Source organism: Pleurodeles waltl, chromosome 3_1 (assembly GCF_031143425.1).
Source record: "Pleurodeles waltl isolate 20211129_DDA chromosome 3_1, aPleWal1.hap1.20221129, whole genome shotgun sequence".
Taxonomy (NCBI): Eukaryota; Metazoa; Chordata; class Amphibia; order Caudata; family Salamandridae; genus Pleurodeles; species Pleurodeles waltl.
In genome coordinates, this window is record NC_090440.1 from 1,280,064,516 (window position 1) to 1,280,080,141 (window position 15,626).

Below are 15,626 nucleotides of genomic sequence, written 5' to 3' on the forward strand. Positions count from 1 at the left end.
ATACAGCCAATGTGCCTTGCACGCTGGTTAGCCTATGCGTGGCTGAGGACGCGTAATCCCACATGGACGTGGGACAGGGAACCCAGAGGTCTGTCCAGTCCACCTCTACCCCCGCTGCAGCCTCCAAACCCTCCTATTTCGTCCTCTCACTCCCGTCCATTTGGTGGCAGGATTGGCCATCACCTGCCCCACTGGGAACATATTATCACGGACAGGTGGGTTTTGCAGATCGCTCTAAAGGGCTACTCATTCCCTTTTGAATCTGCTCCACTATCCATGCCACCATCCTTCAGTCACCTCCCAGAGGATCATTTGGCACTTCTCAGCCAGGAAGTCGCAGCTCTGTTTGCCAAGGGAGCTATAGAAAAGGTCCCTGTGCCAGAAGTAGGTTGTGGTTGTTACTCCCGCTACCTTCTGATACCAAAGAAGGACAAGGGCTTACGTCCTATCCTAGACCTTCGGGTCCTAAACTACTTCCTCAAGAAGGAGAAATTCAAAATGCTCACCCTGACTCAGGTTCTGTTTGCCTTGCACCCAGGAGACTGGATGGTAGCGTTAGACTTGCAGGATGCTTATTTCCACATCCCCGTCCTGCCTGCCCACAGTCGTTACCTATGATTCGTGGTAAGTCACAAGCACTTTCAGTTTACCGTGCACCCCTCGGGTGTTCACGAAAGTGATGGGGGTTGTTGCAGCTCATCTGCGCAGGTTAGGGGTCTCAGTCTTCCCCTACTTCGACGACTGGCTGTTGAAGGCGGATTCGCCCCAGAAAGTCGTCTCCCACCTTCCGACTAGGGCAGACCTCCTGCACACGCTGGGGTTCACTATAAACATGCCGAAGTCACACCTGGCTCCCTCTCAGTTGCTCCCTTTCATCAGAGCGGTTCTGGACACAGTGCAGTTTTTTGCTTATCCTCCCGAAAAGTAAGTCCAAGACATTCAGGCTTTGATTCAGTTCTTTCGGCCTCTGTCTTGGGTTTCGGTCAGACTGACTCTGAGGCTGTTGGGCCTCATGGCCTCCTGCATCCTGCTGGTGACACATGCCAGATGGCATATTGGGCCTCTGCAGTGGGACCTGTAGTTCCAATGGGCGAAGCATCAGGGGAATCTCTCCGACTTGGTCTAGATCTCAGAGCGGACTGCGAGAAACCTGCAGTGGTGGCTTTTGAATCCGCATTGGGTCCACAGGAGATCCCTTTTCCTTTCCCAACCAGATCTATCTATAGTGACAGATGTGTCACTTCTGGGTTGGGGCAGCCACATGGGAGAGGCAGAGATCAGAGGTCTCTGGTCTCTGGCGGAGTCTGGGCTCCATATCAGTCTGCTGGAGCTCCAGGAGCTCAGGCTTGCGTTGAAAGCATTCTTTCCCTCTCTCAAAGGGAAAGTGGTGCAGGTGTTCACGGACAATGCTACTGCCATGTGGTACTCCAACAAACAGGGCGGAGTAGGGTCCCGGACTCTTTGTCAGGAGGTTCTACGCCTCTGGACATGGCTGGAACATTGGGGCATTACCCTGATGGTTCAACATCTGGCGGGCTCCCTCAACGCCAGAGCGGATGATCTCAGCTGTCGATGCACAGCCGATCACGAATGGCATCTCCATCCGGAGGTGGCACAAGGTCTCTTTCAGCAGTGGGGAGAGCCTTGGTTAGATCTGTTCGCCTCTGCAGAGAACACACAATGTCCGCTGTTTTGCGCGTTTGCGTTTCCAAGGCGGCACTCACTCGGAGACACTTTTAATCTTGAGTGGAACTCCAGCCTCCTTTACGCCTTTCTGCCTATACCTCTTCTGCCCAGAGTTCTTGTAGGAAGTTGGCTCTGTATATACTATCTCAAAGTGAGAGATAGTGTACACAGAGTCCAAGGGTTCCCCTTAGAGGTTGATAGTGGCAAAATTAGATAACACTAATGCTCTATTTTGTGGTAGTGTGGCCGAGCAGTAGGCTTATCGAAGGCTAGTGTTAAGCACTTGTTCTACGCACACAGGCAATACATGAGGAACACACACTCAAAGACTTACCTCCAGGCCAATAGGTTTTATATTGAAAAATATATTTTCTTAGTTTATTTTAAGAACCACAGGTTCAAGATTTACAGTTAATACTTTAAATGTAAGGTACTTCACTTAGATACTTTAGGAACTTTGAATGAAAACAATATCATGTACAGTCTTTGTAAAAATGGCAATAAGCTATTTTCAAAGTGGACACTGCAAAAATCAGCAGTTCCTGGGGGAGCTAAGTAAATGTTAGATGAGGATGTAAGTAAAACACTTGCAAGTCTCAGACTTGGGGCATAGGCAGCCCACCGTTGGGGGTTCAAGGCAACCCCAAAATTATCACACCAGCAGCTCAGGGCCGGTCAGGTGCTGAGGTCAAAGAGGTGCCCAAAACACATAGGCACCTATGGAGAACAGGGGTGCTCCGGTTCCAGTCTGCCAGCAGGTAAGTACCTGCGTCCTCGGGGGCAGACCAGGGGAGTTTTGTAGAGCACTGGGGGGGGAGGCACAAGTAGGCTAAAAAAACACACCCTAAGTGGCACGTGGGCGGCTGGGTGCAGTGTGCAAAGCAGGTGTCTGGTTTCAGGTAGGAAACAATGGAGGGACCCGGGGGTCACTCTAGCGGTGCAGGCAGGCACGGGGGGCTTCTCGGGACAGCCACCACCTGGGATAGGCAGAGGGTCGTCTGGGGGTCACTCCTGCGTCGAAGTTCGGTTCCTTCAGGTCCTGGGGCTGCGGGTGCAGTGTTTGTTCCAGGCGTCGTGTCCCTTGTTACAAGCAGTCGCGGTCAGGGGGAGCCTCTGGATTCTCTTGCTGTGGGGGCTCATGGGGGTTGTCTTTGGTTACTCATGGGCTCGCAGTCGCCAGGGAGTCCTCCCTGAGGTGTTGGTTTTCTGCAGGTCGAGCCGGGGGCGTCTGGTGCAGAGTGTAGAGTCTCCAGCTTTCGGCAGGAAACGTGAAGTCTTTGGAAGTTGCTTCTTTATTGCAAAGAAGTAGCTGGTTTTGAACAGGGCCGCTGTTCACTGGAGTTTCTTGGTCCTGTAGTCCAGGGCAGTCGTCTGAGGCTTCAGAGGCCGCTGGTCCCCGTCGGATGCGTCGCTGGAGCAGGTTTTCGAAGTTGGAGACAGGCCGGTAGGGCTGGGGCCAAAACAGTTGTCTTCCTCCTTCTCTGCAGGTTTGTAGGTCAGCAGTCCTTCTTGTTTCTTCAGGTTGTAGGAATCAGATTTCCTGGGATCTGGGGAGCCCCTAAATACTGAATTTAGGGGTGTGTTTAGGTCTGGGAGGGCAGTAGCCAATGGCTACTGTCATTGAGGGTGACTACACCCTCTTTGTGCCTCCTCCCTGTGGGGAGGGGGGCACATCCCTAATACTATTGGGGGAATCCTCCAAACTCAAGATGGAGGATTTCTTAAGGCAGGGGTCATCTCAGCTCAGGGCACCTTAGGGGCTGTCCTGACTGGTGGGTGACTCCTCCTTATTTATCTCATTATCTCCTCCAGTCTTGCCGCCAAAAGTGGGGGCAGTGGCCGGAGGGGCGGGCATCTCCACTAGCTGGGATGCCCTGGGGCGCTGTAACAAAAGGGGTGAGCCTCTGAGGCTCACCACCAGGTGTTACAGTTCCTGCAGGGGGAGGTGAGAAGCACCTCCACCCAGTACAGGCTTTGTTCCTGGCCACAGATTGACAAAGGCACTCACCCCATGTGGCCAGCAACATGTCTGGTGTGTGGCAGGCTGGCAGAAACTGGCCAGCCTACACTAGAAGTCAGGTAGGTATTCAGGGGGCATCTCTAAGATGCCCTCTGGGTGTATGTTACAATAAATTGCACACTGGCATCAGTGTGCATTTATTGTGCTGAAACGTTTGATACCAAGCTTCCCAGATTTCAGTGTAGCCATTATGGAACTGTGGAGTTGGTGTTTGAAAAACTCTCAGACCATATACTCTTATGGCTACCCTGCACTTACAATATCTAAGGTTTTGCTTAGACACTGTAGGGTCACGGTGCTCAAGCACATATGCCCTCACCTGTGGTATGGAACACCCTTCCTTAGGGCTGTAAGGCCTGCTAGAGGGGTGACTTACCTATGCCACAGGCAGTGTGAGGTTGGCATGGCACTCTGAGGGGAGTGCCATGTCGACTTAGTCATTTTCTCCCCACCAGCACACACAAGCTGTGAAGCAGTGTGCATGTGCTGAGTGAGGGGTCCCTAGGGTGGCATAAGACATGCTGCAGCCCTTAGAGACTTTCCCTGGCATCAGGGCCCTCGGTACCAGGGGTACCAGTTACAAGGGACTTACCTGAGTGCCAGGGTTGTGCCAATTGTGGAGACAAAGATACAGTTTAGGGAAAGGACACTAGTGTTGGGAGTGGGGCCTGGTTAGCAAGGTCCCAGCACACTTTCAAATCATAACTTAGCATCAGCAAAGGAAAAAAGATAGGGGGTAACCATGCCAAGGAGGCATTTCCTTACAGTTCTCAAGAAAATCAGGAACTACTGGGCCCAAGTCATCTTGGTGGCTCCGGACTGGGCACGGAGAGTATGGTATCCAGAGCTATTGAGCATGTCCATCGATCCTCCACTCAGACTGCCTCTTCAGGCGGATCTTCTGTCACAGCAACATGGGACGGTTCTTCATCTTAACCTGTCCAACCTCCGCCTTCATAAGTGGAGATTGAGTGGCGCCATTTGACGGCTTTTGCCCTTCCACCCGAGGTCTGCAATGTTATCTTGGCCACCGGGCGTCCATCAACCAAAACTGTATACACCTGTCGTTGGAATAAATTTGTGGCATGGTGTACCAACAAATCTGTTGATCCCCTTTCCGCTCCTCTATCTGAGATGGTTCTGTTCATCCTTTCTTTGGCCCGGCAGGGCTCTGCTTTGGGCACCCTTAAAGGGTATTTATCTGCCATTTCGGCTTATCTTATGCTACCTGATCAGCCCTCACCCTTTAAATCTCCTATTGTGAGTAGATTCCTAAAAGGCCTCACCCATTTATTTCCACCCACTCCATTTATCATGCCTCAGTGGTACCGTAATCTTGTACTTACTTATTTGATGTGTACCCCCTTTGAGCCAATGCATAATTTTTCCTTGCGGCTCCTCACCTTCAAAACTGTCTTTCTTGTTGCTATCACCTCTGCTCGCAGGGTGAGTAAGCTACGGGCCCTTTCCTCCAATCCTCCATACTTGTCTGTGCACCCTGACAAGGTAGTGTTGCGCACTAGGGCTTCCTTCCTCCCTAAGGTGGTTACACCCTTTCATGTAGGCCAGTTCATCACTTTGCCTACTTTCTACGCACCCCCACATCCTTCCCATGAGGAGGAGAGACTCCACCATCTGGACCCAAAAAGAGCTTTGGCATTCTACCTCAGTCGTACTAAAAATATCCGGGTGGACGATCAACTCTTCGTTGGGTATGTGGGTGCGAATAGGGAAGGTGGTGCAAAAGCGTACCATCTACCGATGAGTGCTTCTTTGCATCAAATGTGCTACGCTTTGGCTAAGAAGTAACCTCCTGAAGGCCTGCGTGCTCATTCCACCAGAGCAACTGCTGCTTCCATTGCGTTAGCATGCGGAGTTCCTGCCCTGGATATCTGCCAGGCGGCTACGTGGGCGTCCCTGCACACGTTTGCTAAGCACTGCTGCCTGGACAATCTGGTCCGGTGAGGCGGCTATTTTGGTTGTTCGGTCCTACAGGACTTTCTAGTATGATCTTAGTTCGCAGCCCACCACCGAGGATGGCATTGCTTGGATATCTATTCTTAGGTAAGGAATCTGCAACTAGAAGTCTCTATCAGATATACAAGTTACTTTGCTTCGGTAACGACATATCTGGTATAGACATAATCTAGTTGCAGATTCCTTACCGCCCACCCATCCTCCCCGCTTACGAACTGATTTCTAGGGACAGGGATTCCCCCTTTCAGGTCCTTAGCTCTGGCGCACCAATCTCAGTGTTCTTAGTGGCTCTGCGCTTTGGCGTGGAAAGTCGTTATAAGAAACTGACGTCACTGCGTGAGGGCGGCGTCTATATACTACTCCCGATGTCAACACGGCGACTACGACGCCCGTGGAGTAAACCAACCACAAGGGTATTGGTCAAAGAAAAATCTCCGGATTCAGTCTGACGTCTGGGGGAAATTCTATGGTAAGGAATCTGCAACTAGAATATGTCTCTACCAGATATTTCGTTTCCGAAGGTAAGTAACTTGAACATCTGTACCTGCCCTCTGCTTTCTACCAATACGAGAATTAAGTATTTAGCACCATAGTATTAAACAATTAAATAAAAAAAAACTGGGCATGTTCTTCTAAATCATCTTGCTTAAATATTTTACAGGCTGTTGCTTTTGACAAAAAAACAACTATTTTATAATTTCAAAGCCAGAGCCTTGTAAGTTGTCTCCCTTTGCTTGTGATGGCTGATGTGCTGTTTGCATGTGATGTGTTAATGCCTTACTAACTAAACCATAATTTTGTCTCATTATGGAATGTCCTTCTTACCATATACATCTTACAATTTGAATGTTTACTTTAATGTGAATGTTTTTCTCCTATAAATGTTGTAAATTGAATTTGTGTTTTTGGTTTGTAGATGGAAATACCTTCTTCCAGCATAATAAATAGGTACATAGCATGCCAGGGTCCTTTACCTAGCACTTGTCCAGAATTTTGGCAGATGACTTGGGAACAAGGCTCCTCCATGGTTGTAATGCTGACAACTCAAGTCGAAAGAGGCAGAGTAAGTTAAAATAACCAAGTAACTTATTGCTTAATTTCCTGAGTTCCTTTATGTAGAACTTAAGTGTTACTCTTAGTATTATCCAACAAGGAGATTAGAACAGTAAATCAATTTGAATCTAAATACATCTCCTCTTGCAATTTCCATGATCTCAGAAGTACTTAAATTCACTACACAACTTCTCTCCTTGTTTAAGTACTTAATCAGTGTAATAAAACATTGCTTTTCATTTTTGTTAAAGCAACTTTTCCTGTCTTTTAATTATGGAGGTTTAGTTCTTCTTCTTACCTGGCGAATATAGGGAATACAAGAATAGGCTGGTTAATATCTGACCTGATTTTATAGAGCTTTAGCTCCCAGAAAGTGTGAATGCAACTCTAAACACACTTGAAATATGGGGTGGGGGGGGCAGGACCTTTGAGAGTGTGTTTTTATTTCTTCTATGAAGCGTTATGTGCTCCCCTCCAGCTGCAGTGGACAAGGTCACTGCTCCACTCATGCCTTCCCAGCCACCTCAGCTTCCTTCTTAATATGGCTTCAAGGGAACAGGACAGCTAAAATTATGGTTCTGCTGGATATGGCCTCTGTCCACATCCAGTGCCATCCCTGTCTCATTAGCTTTTTCTCACACTAAATGGGAGGTAGTAGAGGATTTAGTGCATGCAGCACGTATCCTTCCTGCACAGTCCCCCGGTCTCATTAGTATCTCAACTGTGAGCAGGGAGTTTAGAGCGCAGCTTCAAAGTGGAACTGTGTCTTTTCTGCTTTTCCTGTCTCTTACTTAAAGAGCAGCAAGGCGAATGAGAGACACTTTATTTCGTCCTCCACTGGTCCAGCATGAATGATGTCTCCCACTTCGGGGGAAGAGTTGAATCTCTACACAAGATGATGACCACACCAAGGTGGGTGTAACAATCCAACAGACCCTAGCCTTCTCTGTGCATTAATCTGCATCTGCCATAAACTAACTTGAACACCTGTTGTATGACTATTGTACCTAGATGCATTAGATTATAGTTTAGCGTATGAGGAGACAAGTTAAACAACGTAATGCATTGCAAAGCATAAGCCAGTACCAGAAATATTGCCTTTGTGATTGTTTCTTTCATTTAGCTGACACAATTGAGACTTCTGGCTTTCATTAAGCTGACCCAAGTGAGATTTTGTTTTCTTTTATTGCCTATGTTGTTATCAGTAGTTGTGAATATCGTGTTAGAGCTTTGGTTGTAAAGTATATTTTTTCTCGAGGAGATCTTCATATATAGTCATAAGCATTAATTGACGAGCCCAAGAATGCAACCCTGGAATACTATTTTTTAAAATACATTAAAAAATACGTTTTTTTCATAAGAAAGGCATACCAAAGCTATCCCTAACAGTGATGGTTTTGCCAGTTCATTTTTTCTGGCTCATGATGACAGGGTCCTGGAGCAAAAAAGCTCAGCCTGTTTTTATTTTTATTTGGTTCTCTTTTCTTTGAAAACCATTCCAAACTTTTAATAAACTTAAGGCAATGTGTTTGTCAGACAAAGCACCGGTGAACCCATCCAGTATGGAGATACTTGATGATGAGGGAAGGCTAAGTTACCTCATGCTTTTTGTTGAGGTTGGGTCTCTGCTAAACATCATTTGACATAGAAGGTGACAAGCAAGTCAACATTGATGTCTCCATCGATGTCAAAGAGGTGTGAAGTGTCAAAGTAGACTGCTTCGTGCAGGTGTTTTCACCTTTCTGCAAATTTGGTCAGCAAGACAGACCTAGAAACATTGAAAGCAGTGGGTTTACAAAAGTAAAAAGAGAACAGAAAACTCCCATACAGGCTTATGACTAACTATTAGTCACATCAAAGAGGTTAAGCCCCTCAGTTGTTTCAGGAGCACCAGCAGCATCTTTAACATCAGAGGCAACCCTTCCAGCCTTATAAGTCTGCAAAAGGAAGATGAGATCATCAAACATCAGCTGCTACAGGAAACACACTAGGCAATGACACCGCACATACCCCATGTTTATTCGTCATTCTGGTCAGAGTAACCATCAGCACTTATCTGATAGAGTGGAAGAATGTAACAAAAGATAGAATGGTGCAAAATGTGGTGCAAATTGCCTATACTGAATACCATCTGGATTTGCTACAACTGGACTGGAGGTCAGCATTCTTCTGTGCAAAAAAAGCTGTTGAAATGGTCCCTAAATCCTAAAAGGGAAATAACTCCTGTTAATTTCAGTTTTCAAAGGTCCAAAGCAGGAATAATGGCCCTATCTTGATCTAGTGACTGAAACAAGCCAGTTAAGACAGAGTCACTTTGAAGCTTGGCTTTTCTTTAAATCTAGGGGAATCAGGTTTACGCCATAAACCTCCAGGACTCCTATTTCCACATACTCATAATGCAGAAACACCACAGGTTTCTCAGATTTGTGATGTGCACTGTTCACAATCAATTCTGACCTCCAATCTCTACCTACTCAACTTCAGGAGTGTTTTCAAATTGAATGGCTTTAGTCACTACACTTATAAACTTTTCCTGTATCCCCCTACTTGGTCAGCTGGGGAATGAATGTGGCCACTTTAAAGGCGCAACAGCACTTCAACATGACCCCTCATGTCCTCCAAGGCTTGGGTATTTAAATTAATCACTCAAAGTAAACTGCAATTCAGTTTCAAGCCATTTATTACCTGCATTCAGTTCTGTGCACACTGGCAGCTAGAATGTATCTTTCCGAAGAGAGGCTGTTTTCGATTCATCTGAAGTGCCAGAAATATTTAACCATGGCAAATGCAATAGCCCGTCAAATTTCATCCTTACTGGGGTCCACGAAATCTTGCCTATTTCTAGTATCAAGAGCCTCTGTTGTAAATTAGACACTCTAGGACAGCCTGGAAATCTCTGGTGTCAGAACGCAGACAGCTGTGAAGATGGATTGACTCTCTTCCAGGCCACAATTTGATCTCTTCCCTGGTAGTGTGAAACAACCACTGTGAAGGATGCTTCCTTGCTAGATCAGGGAGCACACTTGTGCCTCATTCCCTTGCAGAGAATATTGCCTGTGGGAGAGAGATGTCCTATCTTATCAACCAGCTGGAGTCCATCATGCGCTTATAATCTTTTCTACAAACTATGAAAATTAACTTCATACTTGTACGTGAGAGAACTTAACCACAATTTCTTCAGTCAGCTGGAAGGAACAAGATCTAGGGAAAATGGAATTTGCACTTCTCTGCATTTTATCTCCCTGGTGATCGTAATGCAGAAGCAGGCTTTTTCAGCACATTTCAGGAGAATCAAAAATGGGAGCCTAACAATGCAGTGCTAACCAAACGTTTTTTTCCTGAAGGGGTTGCCACTCAAATAGATCTATTAACAAACATATAAAACAGAAAATGTTATTTTGAAAAGCTGGTAAAAGAAGTTTCTGTTGCATTTCCTCCAGTACCCATGATTCTATATGTCATCATCAAATTCTCACAATATGAAAAGAGACCCCCTTACCTCCCCCACCTTGAGTTAAGCCCCTCAACACACAAAGCACCTTAGGGAAGGGCAAGTTGTCTTCTTCCTAGAGCAATCTATCCGACTCCTGGCATCTTTGGAAGTATCATCGCCATTCCCCTATACTGGACTCTTCCTCATCCCCAAACAGGATCCAGACTTTGAAAAAGAGAAGTTTCTGGCCCATCTCCCACTCTTGCATTAGTCATAGCCTTCCAGCTAGCAGTGTTGGTTTTGCTCAGGGTGGTTTTTGAACCCTCTGAGCTGCCCCTTTCAACCTTCCCTCCACCCTTGATGAGACGGCTGTTCTTGCATGGTTAGAGGCACTGGTGGCTCTAATTTCCTCCAGCTTCCGTTATTCTTGGGCTCAAACACCCAAGAAGGTTATAAAAGCTGTCAGATCACGGGTCCCCACATTTCCTCAGCGCCTCCTTTGATGCCGATTCAGATGCTTCTCTTGGAATATTCTGTGTCACCAAAGTCTCCCTGTAGGTCCCCGGTCACTCAGCCTATTTCCCAACTGATTCCGGTGTGCCCCACGATTCCCCGGCCACCTGCTAGGGTGCAGTAAATTGAAGTCTTAAAGGAGGCTATGCTTCTGATTTTTGGCGCATTTTTGACTGAAATCAAAGGGGTCTCAGTTTGGGGCCCGATCAGCAGATGCATCCTCAGCAGCTTCTGCCTCTTTGGGACTTGCTACAGGCCCTTTATTGACGATGGTACCTATGTCCTCTCCGGACCAAAGACCTGTAGCAGGTGCTCTTGTGACAGCGGAGGTACTGACACCATTGGTGCTGGAAGTGGATCCGGTGCTGATTCAGATGTCTGACACCAAACAGTTTTCAAGCGATGTTGCGCAGCAAGATTACAAAAGCGTAACAGGTTGTCTAACGCCTGACTCTGAACCAGTGCCTTTACTGGGGCAAATGTGCCAGCAAAAAAATCAGTTATCTCTTTGGCTCGGACTCTGAACAAGTTACACCCCAGGAGTGAGATTATGATGGTGGATAAGTGATCATTTTCTTCCCTCTCCCTGTATAGATGACAACTTTTACATGGACTTGAAGGAGGCCACAGTACTTGATACCTCCCGTGAAACGGTTTGACTTGCCACATGGACAACCAACAGAAGAGTGTGCATCTGATTTTCTGGATTTGTGGCTGACTTCAGTAGAGACCAAAATGAGCAACCTTATGGCTATTGTGCAGCCTGGACCTGCCACATCTCAGCCTTTGCTCCCCTTTAAGGAGGCCCTCACCGATACATTGATGACTTCTTGATCAGAGCCCTTTTCCTGCCTAGGTGAATAGTCAGGTGGCCAGGCATCACAGACCTGCACCTGCCAATCTTGATTTTTTTTAATGAAACAAAATACTCCAGAGAGCCTGGTGGCTCAGGCTTAAGCCAGCGAAGAGAATCCCAGTTCATACCCCACAACTCCTCGTACAAGAAGACGGAGGAATTTATAAAACATATGTTCACCTCTGCTTACCTGGCATTCAGATTGGTCAATGCTGTTCGTTTATTGGTTTGCTGCACACAGGCCCCTTGGGACTTGGCCAGCGAGACCTTACTGGCTGTCCCAGAAGTAGGAGTGGGCAGAAGTCGCAGAATAACACTCCATGGAATTCCGCTGAGTTAAATAAAAATTCTGCAGAGTTCTGTCAACAAGCAGAAGTATGCACATCGCACTGCTTGTGCTGCGATTTAGCACCAGTAGTGCGTTCCATGCTCAAAAATCTAAGTGTAAGGCACCAGTCAGTGCACAATAGAGCACGGCCATTGGAGTTGATATTTCTACTGCTTGAGTAGAAAATCTACTTTGGAAGCAGCCTTCTGATTGTGACCATCTGCATTAGAAAATCTCACGGAAGGCCTCCTAGCAACCAGAAAAAGCACTTTTTGGAGCCTCGCAAGGAATGTTCAGCTGTAGAATTTGACTGCAACTTTGTGTTAAGAGTAATGCGAGGTCACCTGATTCCTCCAGTTCTGCGAGCGGAATAACATTTTACAGACGGGCCTACCAGAAGACCTCAAAGCCTCCCTAAATCAGCCAATTCATGATGGACAGGATGTGGCCAAATATTAGATTTGTGCTGTCCTTGATACAACTGATTCCCTGGAAAGGGCAGTTTGCACCATTGTTGAGCTCCACTGAAATGTGGATACTTTAAACAGGATTTTCTGGAGGTGTAATAAACCTCTGTCATGAATATGCCCTTTGGCTCACATGAGTTCTGCCTTTGAGTGTTTTAGTAGAGTCAAGGCGTATGTAGGAAGCTGGCCTGGTGTATGGTGAGCACCCATGGTGTTATCTTACACCAGGTCCACGCATCCCCCATTAGTGAGGTGGAGTCAGTGTCTAGGAAGCCAGGCACTCTAGAGTTAGCTGTGGATGAGCAGCCAAGACTTACCTAGGAGTCATACGCAGCTTAGGTAGTATTACTGTAGTCACACAGCACTTGCACACATGAAAAAAACACAGTGTTACAAATATAAAGGTACTTTATTATGGTAACACAACCACCAAAATACTATATAGGCAATACTCCAACAGGAGGTAAGTAAACACACTATTATATGTACATTAGAAGTCATAAATTAGCATGCAAAGCAATAGAAAACAGTGAAAGCAATAGTAAGTACTGAAGGCTTTGGGGGGTGGGGGATGGCCCCAAACCATATACTAAAAGTGGAATGTGAAAGACAGGCTCCTACCCAAGGAAGTGGAATCGGTAGACGAGAGCTGGAGGAACTAGGAACTCCAAAAGGTGAGTCACCGTGCTTCCCAGTGACCAGGAGAAGAGAGGTAAGTACCTAGTTTTCCCCAAACCTACAGAAAGTACTTCAGAAGAGAATAAAGCAGGACCCAGACAAGACTGCAAGAAATCAAAGCTGGATCTTGGTCGAGGAAGACCTGTAAAGGAAGGGGGCCAAGTCCAGTTAATGTTGGAGTGACTGGTGGTGGCAGGAGCCACTACCCACCCGTCTGTGGATGCAGGGCTAGGTCGACAGCGGGCAACGACAGTCAGCAGTGCAGCACTGGAGCAGCTGAAGAGTTCCTGCGGTGATGCGGTCGACGTCCCACACCAGAAGAAGGATTGCCGTCGGTTAGTGGTGTGAAAAAAACACCAACAAGCCTTGGCAAAGGCAGATGTCATGGAAGAAGTTGGTATAGCTATTTTAGCCATGTTTTAGACATGTTAGTTTTAAGCTAACTAGGCCTGCCACTGTGCACTATAAGCCTGTTAAATGTTATTCACCATTGCTCTATTTTAATTGCAATAGCAACATTTGCAGTGCTGTTTTAGTTTGTTTATCTCCTTTTACTTTCGCCTAGGAAAGCATTACGTTTTTAGTAGGACATTTATTTCACTTTGTGCTTTCACTAAGGCTACAGTCAGATAGGGTTGCCAACAAACCTGGTATGCTGTGTGTCCAGCATTCACAAAAAACACACACACTCATACGTGGGGACTATTTCTTAGAATGTCAGCTGTTTTATTATAAAAACACCCCCTAAATCTCAGACACATCTGAGGAGGATTCCAGCCAGATGGCCACGACTGCATGCTGATTGCTGACTGCTTCGCTGCAGCTACTTGCTTAGACGGCCTGTCCCCCTGATCCGCATGGGGAACGGTGTCTCTATAGACTACAAGCTTCTTACTCCAGGTGTGAGGGATGATGTACCCTCAGGGGGAACCTGAAGGGGAGATTAGGCTTATTATGCTGTGCTCAGACATAGTCTAGGTAGGAGGCATATATATATATATATATGTTCGATGGTATGTGTAGCTGCAGATACACATGCTGTGCATTATCCTGCCATCTAGTGTTTTGCTCGGAGTGTTACAAGTTGTTTTTCTTGGAAGAAGTCTTTTCGAGTCACGAGACCGAGGGACTCCTAACTTTCGGCTCCATCGCGCATGGGCGTTGACTCCACCTTAAATTGTTTTCTTTCCGCCATCGGGTTCAGACGTGTTCCTCTTCGCTCCGTTTTCGAATCGGGAAAGTTAGCTATTCATCGAGAAATCAACGGTATTGTTCGTGCTCTGTACCGGTTTAGTGTTAGGACTTCGACACCGATACAAAGAAGCGCTCTGGTCAGCCCGACCGTGTCCATCGCCGAAACTCATGGACTGGACCTCCTTCCGCTTCTGCCCGAATTGCCATGCCAAGTATCCTTATACAGACCAACACTTGGTCTGTAATCTGTGCCTGTCACCAGAACACAGGGAGGATACTTGCGAGGCCTGTCGGGCATTTCGATCGAAAAAGACCCTACGCGATCGAAGAGCCAGAAGACTTCAAATGGCGTCGACACCGGCCGAACAGATCGACGTCGAGGAGGGGGAAAGAATCTCCATTTAAGAATCGGACTCTGATGACTCCGAAAGTGAGCTGCCGATGGCACAACAAAAAACTGTGAGTAAAACAGCCCCGGCAAAGACTCACTCCAAAATCATAAAGGCCAAGGGGATGCCACCGCCAGCAGGCCGTGGCTTAACCCGAAAACACAGTGACCAACTATCGGCACCGAAAAAGGCCTCACAACAGCCGAAGACATTCGACTCCGGTCGAGATACTGTTTCCGAACCATCTCAGCACCGAGAGTTCGACACACCCAAGGTGAAAAAGGTTTCCTCGGAGCCGAAAAAGACTGTTCCGAAACCTTCGGTGTCGAAAAAGGCAGCCTCGGAGCCGAAAATAGGCTCCTACACAGAAGAGCACGGACTTTCCAGCCAAATGCAAGGGCACAGATTTGAGCAGGAATTAAGTATGGGAGAACCAGACCATACTCAAAGGAGGCTGCACATCCAGAAAGAGACTGGTAAAATGCAAACTCTTCCTCCTATCAAAATAAAAAGAAAGCTAGCATTTCAGGAGTCGGAAATGCAGCCAAAGGCAAAAGTGGCAAGAGACAAAAGACCACCACCAAGGTTTTCGCCACAGCCTTCTCCACTGCATTCACCACAGCTGTCCCCGGTAACAACACCCCCAATACAGTCACCAACACACACAGGGATGACACAGGGTGACCCGGATGCATGTGACTTATATGATGCACCGGTCTCCAACAACAGTCCTGATTGTTACCCGGCAAGGCCGTCACCTCCTGAGGACAGCACTGCATATATGCAGGTGTTATCAAGGGCAGCTACTTTCCACAATGTAGCAATGCATGCGGAGCCAATAGAAGATTACTTCTTATTTAACACCTTGGCATCCACCCACAGCTCTTATGAAATTTTGCTGATGCTCCCAGGCATGCTTAAGCATGCCAAACAGGTGTTCCAGGACCCAGTGAAAAGCAGAGCTATCACACCTAGGGTGGAGAAAAAATATAAACCTCCCCCAACGGACCCTGTGTTTATAACACAGCAACT

General features: G+C 47.0%; 1 protein-coding gene across 3 annotated transcripts in view; it reads left to right on the forward strand.

Annotated features, from left to right (window-relative positions):
• Window positions 1–15,626, forward strand: part of PTPN4 (protein tyrosine phosphatase non-receptor type 4) — a 975,501-nt gene that overhangs the window by 842,194 nt on the left and 117,681 nt on the right. For 2 of the 3 annotated variants that reach the window (XM_069224613.1, XM_069224612.1), the window contains exon 23: window positions 6,600–6,746. The exons of the other annotated variant lie outside the window; for it this stretch is intronic. In XM_069224613.1, coding sequence (XP_069080714.1) covers window positions 6,600–6,746 — 147 coding nt within the window. The remainder of the gene's footprint in view (window positions 1–6,599; window positions 6,747–15,626) is intronic. 3 annotated transcript variants of the gene reach the window in all.